General features: G+C 44.4%; 1 protein-coding gene across 1 annotated transcript; it reads left to right on the forward strand.

Annotated features, from left to right (window-relative positions):
• Positions 1-971: 971 nt before the first annotated feature.
• Positions 972-6,192, forward strand: LOC133377337 (acyl-coenzyme A thioesterase 1-like). The gene is made up of 3 exons (XM_061611254.1): positions 972-1,626; positions 2,446-2,648; positions 3,692-6,192. Exons 1-3 carry the CDS (start codon positions 1,017-1,019, stop codon positions 4,295-4,297), a joined length of 1,419 nt encoding a protein of 472 aa, XP_061467238.1. The 5' UTR covers positions 972-1,016; the 3' UTR covers positions 4,298-6,192.
• The last annotated feature ends 527 nt before the right edge of the window (positions 6,193-6,719 follow it).

Below are 6,719 nucleotides of genomic sequence, written 5' to 3' on the forward strand. Positions count from 1 at the left end.
TTGAAGACCTTTACCTTTTTATAATGGATTGCTGCCGCACTCAAGTTGGCCCCTAAGTTGTGGAGCTTCCCACCAAAGTGTGTCTAGCAACTTTGCTGTACAGTTTTAGGCAAATGCTGAAGATGCACCTCTTTACCCTTGCCTTTGACACCTGAGACATATATTTTTAGAACCCACCCTATTTTGTGATTTTAGTTTTTCTTTAATTGTTTTCAATGTTGTATTTTAAAATTGTTATGACCTGCCCTAGGACCTTGGGGTGATAGGCTGGTAATAAATGTTAATAATATTAATCAGAGGGAGGTGGGGAGGAGAGTTGGCCTGGGCCTCAAGTTCAAAGGGAGCCCCAGGTTTAGGATATGTGTTAATTTTTTTGCTATCTGATACGTTTTGCAACTTTTGCCAATTCCAGAGAAGTGGGTATTACTTATTGAGTGGCAAATAAATAAATGCCAATCTCTTGTAGAAAGAACAAGAATTCTATGGAACTTTAAAGACTCAGGCTGCAATCCTTTACATACTTAACTGGGAATAGGTCTTATTGAACTCAATGGGGCTTACTTCTGAGTAGATATGCATAGGATTGCTCTGTCACACATTTACTGTGACATAAGCTTTTGTATCCACTTAATGGGATGGATGAATGAATAAAATTAGTGTTATATGCCAGTAGAGAGAGAGAAATTGTAAATAGTAAGTCAGTGCTTTTTCTTTGAAACAAGTATTTTATGAATTAACAACATATAACAAATGCGGCAATCAACAGGAAAAGAAACTACAAAACTTATGTTGTTAGAGAGAGAGATACGTCCAAGTTATCTGTTTAAGATCATACTCTTGAGTGTTCAGTCCTCAGGATTTGCGTTTCGGTAAACCCCACTGAATTAAATGAAATAATTACAGAACTCAAGTGGATTCGGCCTGCAAGGCTACTTTCCCAACAGAAGGCATGTAACTCGAGACAGGCGGCCTCCGACTCAACTTCCGTGGTGGGAGTGACAGTTGCTGAAGCTGTTATGGCCTCCTTGGCGCGGCTGCTCTTTAGCTCGAGCCTAGGCCGCTGCCAGCACACGAGTCTGCCGGCCAGCGCTGTCGCCCTCCTCTTCGGCAGGTGCCTAGGCCGGCGACCGCAGAGCGTCTCGTTCTGTGCGTCGGTCTCCCGGATGGAAGCTCGCGTCAACTTTTCTCCCGTCGGCTGGAGCCTCTTCGATGAGCCGCTGGCCATCTCGGTGGAGGGGCTGCGTCCCCAGGTGGAGGTCACCCTCCGGGCGTCGCTGCAGGACGACACCGGGGAGCTCTTCGAGTCGCATGCCGTCTACAAAGTAGACAGCAGCGGGCAACTGGATTTGAGCCGCTCGCCGGCGCTGGAAGGCGGCAGCTTCTCCGGCCTGGAGCCGATGGGGCTGCTGTGGTCGCTGAAGCCGCACAGGCCTTTTCGGCGCCTGGTGAAGCGCAACGTAGAGCATCCCTTCCGCCTGGAGCTAGAAGTGCTGGAAGGTCACGGCGACCCCCTTCCAGGCAACGTCCTAGCCAAGGGCGCACATGAGCGGGGCTTCGTGCGTGACGGTGTCGAGAGGATCCCGGTGCGGGAAGGGAGGGTGAGGGGCACGCTTTTCTTGCCCCCAGGTGAGCGGTGGACTCTGGCCTCACCAACAGGCCTTCATACAGCAATGTGCACGCAAAGTCCCACTCCTGTAATTCGTGTAAATGAACCCCCCCTTTTAATCATCGCTTCGAGCCACGGGTGTGGAACCTGTGGCTCTCCAGATGTCGTTAAACTCCACCTCTCATCAGCCCCAGGCAGCATGGCCAATTGTCAGAAAGGATGGGAGTAGGTTTCCCAATCCTAACTAGACTTTCCACCTTGTTCACAAAAAGCATGTCTGTGTGTTGAGCACGAAATAAAAACGCTCCTCTTGCTTGGAGAGGGTCGAAAATAAACTGTGTAAGTGTGCTGCAACAAAGCAATAAAGCCTGGTGCCACCTTAAAAGACTTAACAATGTTGTTGTGGCATAAGTTGTAATAGTCCAGAGCCCACTTTATCAGATACAAAGGGATAGAATTTATAATTTGCCTTGCTGTGTCTAATGATTGGCTGGGCTGGCCCTGTACTTGCCTTTTCCTTTGTATTCCTTTGTACTGCAATCCAGCTCACACCTCCAACTGCGGACTCTCCAGTTCTTTTCTTTTGATGAGCTATGAATAGGATAGATACGTACATTATGAAGGACCATAATTTATGGTCAGCCATCAAAGTGGGTCATCATTAAGGGTCTACTCAATCTAGATGGTTGAATTAGATGACCTCCAAGGCCCCTCAAATTCTGTGATTCTATGCTTGACAGTGGTTTTTCACCAGTAGTTTTGACAGTAGAATTCACCAGCAAGGTGAGTTCTAAAGAGGTCTAAATAAAGGTAATGCTGCTTCTTTCTATCTTCTACAGGTGATGGCCCCTTTCCTGGAATCATTGATATTTATGGAACTGGAGGAGGACTCCCAGAATACAGAGCCTGCCTGATGGCCAATTACGGCTTTGCTGGGTTAGCATTGGCCTATTATGGCTATGAAGATCTCCCTAAGGATATGAAGGAATTCCATCTGGAGTATTTTGAAGAAGCTGTAAACTATATGTTGAAACATCCAAAGGTAGGGCCACACATGAATAACCTTCACAATTACAGCAAGTTCTTTTCGTGACAATGCTATGTTTGGAGCTGGAAAAAGTCTTGTGAAACTTGACTGAGTTCAGTGGAGCTCACACTCAAAGATGTGTATTGATAGGACTGCATTAGTTGGGAGTGTATGCTTCTGAACAGTGGGCCTTCCTTTCAAATAAGCATGCATAAGGTCAGGTGGCTTTGTTAGTTTTCATATTGCTTCTTTTTAAATGTGGCAGTTAGGTGCTGCTGATTTATTTTATGGTCAAGCATGAAGTGTTTAGATTTATTACAAAACCATTAAACCTTGTTCCAAATACAGACTTAAAGTACCACAGAATAAAACCACCAAAAATTAGCTGGATTCTAGCTACAAAAAGCCAATGTAGGCCAGAACATCTTGTAGTGCTTTCAGAAGATGTGCCGCCTCAGGCAGTGCCAGTTCCGCAGTGGTGAAACAACCATCAAGAATGGGCATTCCACCATGATAGGGAATGTCCAGATGGTATAGTCCTGGAAGTCATTGGGGAGGAGGCTTATCCATTAGGAATCTTGTGCCTGTCGTATCTCTACTTGGGTGAATCATGAGCAAAAATTGTGATAGCCTGTGGGTATTAATTTTCTGCAGAAGTATAAATTCCCTGGTATTTTTATTCTGAGAGTGGTTGAGTTATTGATTCAAGAGGGTTACCTGAGCTGAACCCTGATAATCACATGGTTACTTGTATTGCTCTAATACTTCATACTTCATTCTTTGTGCTAAGCTCCTGAAATAAAACAATGGTGAAAGGTTAAAGACTGTAGCAACCCATTTTTTTCCATTCCTGGCAGCAAAGGGATGCCAGATTAACTAGATCAGGCAAGTCTTGGACAGTAATTGTGACTGATAGTAATGATCCTCAGCTGAGAATTTTAGCCTAACTAGGGATGAGCAGCATGGGCTCCTGCCCACAGTATAGTCATGTGGAAGGCACAGGTGAGATGCACATATGTATCAGGATTTTTTTACTTCTTTTCTTCCTTACCATTTAGGTTAAAGGTCCAGGAATTGGACTGCTTGGACACTCGAAAGGAGGTGACCTCTGTATCTCCATGGCCTCTTTCTTAAAGGGCATCACTGCTACAGTCACCATTAATGGTACCATAGCCAATGTGGCTGCAACACTGCACTACAAGGATATCACCATTCCTCCTCTTGGTGCCAATCTAAAGCGGTTGAAAATGGACAAGTCTGGGACTGCTGATATTGTGGATATCCTGAACAACCCACTTGAGGGCCCTGACCGCCAAAGCTTGATTCCAATAGAGAAGGCTGAGGGATGTTTTCTCTTCATTGTAGGTAAGGATGATCACAACTGGAAGAGTGAATTCTTCGCTGTTGAAGCCTCCAACCGGCTGCAGGCTCATGGAAAAGAAAAACCTGAGATAATTTGCTATCCTGGAGCAGGGCATTACATTGAACCTCCTTATTTTCCAATGTGCCCAGCTTCAATGCATCTGTTGGTGGGCAAACCAGTGATTTGGGGAGGGGAGCCCAGGGCTCATGCTGTAGCACAGGTGGATGCTTGGCAGCAGATTCAAGCCTTCTTCCACAAACACCTCAGCAGGAAACAAGGTGAAGGACAGAGCAAGCTGTGAGAGCTGTGGTTAGGAGAGATGTTTTATCAGATAAGGGGCGTGTGTCTTCCTAAGAAAAATGTTGAGAATAAAAGATAAATCCTGGATGTGACTTGTACATACATGTACACATGTATAGGAGTCTCTGAAGTGATGGGGTCAATGGCTTTTTTGTTGTTCTTTAAACGTTGTGCTTTTGTTCTGTTCAACTATTCTGTAGACTGGGAATGGCACAATGCTGATAGAGATGCATGGAGTTCTAAAGGTGTTTTGGACATAAGAGGAACAACTGAACATACTACTAGCTGAGATCGCTATAAAGATTAAGTATGCAGGAATGTGCCACCTTTTTGTCCAAGTTGTTGTCTCCACCCCCAGAAGAGAAAGAGGAGTAGGTTTATCCTTTCTTCTAGGACTCTGAACATTTTGCTGCTGCTTTTTTATAAGTGTATAGCAGCACTTATAAAATAATTAGTTGAGCTTGCTGTGGGAAGTGGAATATTGGGGTGTTTACTCATTCCTTAAACATGATGGTGGAGATAACTCTACTCAGCTACTTGAAATGGACCTTTTTCTAGCCAGCAGATCTACTGCAGCCCTTGCGAGAGCAGATCTGTTAGCTGGAAGGGTCTAAGCTTCAAGCAGAAACTGGATCTCTCCCTGCCAGGAAAAAAGGTCACAAGTAAGTACCCTCAACTGCTACTCCTGACAGATTGTGGTGCTTGCACAATGATTTCCATTATCTTTAGATATTGCAGAGGAGGTACTTGACTCAGGTTGCAGCATTTACTACACCAAATTTTCTCTGTATATATCCCATGGAGAAAAGCTGGCATGAACACACTATAGATTTTATTATTGAACAGATTGCACGGAGGATTCCACTACTAAACTACTAGTAGTGAATACATTTTGAAAAATCCTATTTCACAGTGCTGACAGAAGATCCACCTGCCTAAGAGTGACACAGTGTTGCAAGGTTGGCACAACCTGTTATCTTTTAGCCTTATACTTGCATTTCTTGTCAAATGTTATTTCAGCTAACATTACAGGCAACAGCCTTTCTATTGTTTTCTGGCTATTAAGTACTTCTGTTTGTAATCCAGATGTGTTAGTACTATCCAATTTAACTTGGAACTTCAAACACAGTTTTGTAAACTATTAATAAAAATGTTTGAGTGGAAATGAATCACATTTTTTCACTAAAGTCAATGGAGCATATTTGCTGCTGTTTTGTCTGTAGTTATATGTTCTGAAGCATGTAAATAGTGCTGAACAGATGCAGAGAATTTCACTGAAGGTTTTCTCTAAGTGTCGGGATGCAGGATTGGGACCCTGATGTTTCAGAGGACGAAGAGAGGGAGGGGTTCATTTGGCCAGGGCCGTGTGAAGGAAACGCAGAGGAGGGGGAGGGAGTCTCAGAGATAGAACTGTCTGGCAGAGAAGACTTTGAAGTTCCCACAGACACATATCCTTCCCAGGAGCTTCCCACACCCCCTCCCCCTTCGAGCTCAGAGCAGTTGGAGAAAGAGGGAGGGCAAGGGGGAATCCAGCCTCCTCCTGACTCAGGGAAAAGCAAAGAGAAACAGCCCGACGATTTAGGCCTGCCCCCCCGCTTTCCCCAATACCTGAATCAGAGCCCTCAGAAGGGGAGGGGGCACCTCCTTCACCACGTACCAGGAGACAGCAAAAGAGACAACAAAAGAAGAGGGAAAGGAGGGAAGTGGATGAGAGCACTTTGAGGCGGAGTGAGAGAATTCGCGCCCGATTGCCCCCTTCTTAAGGGACAGGGGGAATAATGATTCCTTGTTCTGTCAACTCTCTTTCAAGTCACAGGTTATGTTTAGTAGTGAAACTTCATGAGAAGGCGTAGTCTTTGTCTGGATATTACTTTAATAAAAACTGAATTGCTTTCACCAACTGGTCTGGTTCCTGAGTCCCAACCTGGATACGACACTAAGTCTGTCTAAACCACAAAGTTGTGTTAATCCAGTGAAAAGTAGCAACATCCTACATGATCCACCAACTGCCCTTAGTCCTATCAATACATCTTTATCCAAAGCAAAAATTAGCTAGACTAGCTAGTGCTAGTCTCCACCCCAAATGCCATGAGTGGGTGGTGGAGAAATCATCACATCTTCCATTAATAACAGCAAGTTAAGCACATAGTTCTCCTGAGCTGCTGCCATTTGCTAATTTGCAGTCTGTACCAGGAGCTTAATTATTATATGAGTTTGCTCTTCTTTGCAGAAAACCTGGACAAAATTGTTGTCTGATAGCACTACAACCAATTGCCATTAGCCACTGCCTAACATCTTCATCTTTCATAACATCTTCAGTCCATTTTAAAATAATATACACCTAATTTCCCTATGAGATCCTTCCACATGATCTCGTTTGAACAGTTCTCTATACGGCATCTTAACATCATCACATAGTGCTT

This window comes from Rhineura floridana, chromosome 2 (assembly GCF_030035675.1).
Source record: "Rhineura floridana isolate rRhiFlo1 chromosome 2, rRhiFlo1.hap2, whole genome shotgun sequence".
Lineage (NCBI taxonomy): Eukaryota > Metazoa > Chordata > Lepidosauria > Squamata > Rhineuridae > Rhineura > Rhineura floridana.

Bases quoted from the DNA above. Each gene is read 5' to 3' on its own strand.
- LOC133377337 (XM_061611254.1), top strand. From the start codon at position 1,017: ATGGCCTCCTTGGCGCGGCTGCTCTTTAGCTCGAGCCTAGGCCGCTGC. The intron at 1,627-2,445 runs GTGAGCGGTGGA...TATCTTCTACAG, and splicing joins CACGCTTTTCTTGCCCCCAG to GTGATGGCCCCTTTCCTGGA. The intron at 2,649-3,691 runs GTAGGGCCACAC...CTTACCATTTAG, and splicing joins ATATGTTGAAACATCCAAAG to GTTAAAGGTCCAGGAATTGG.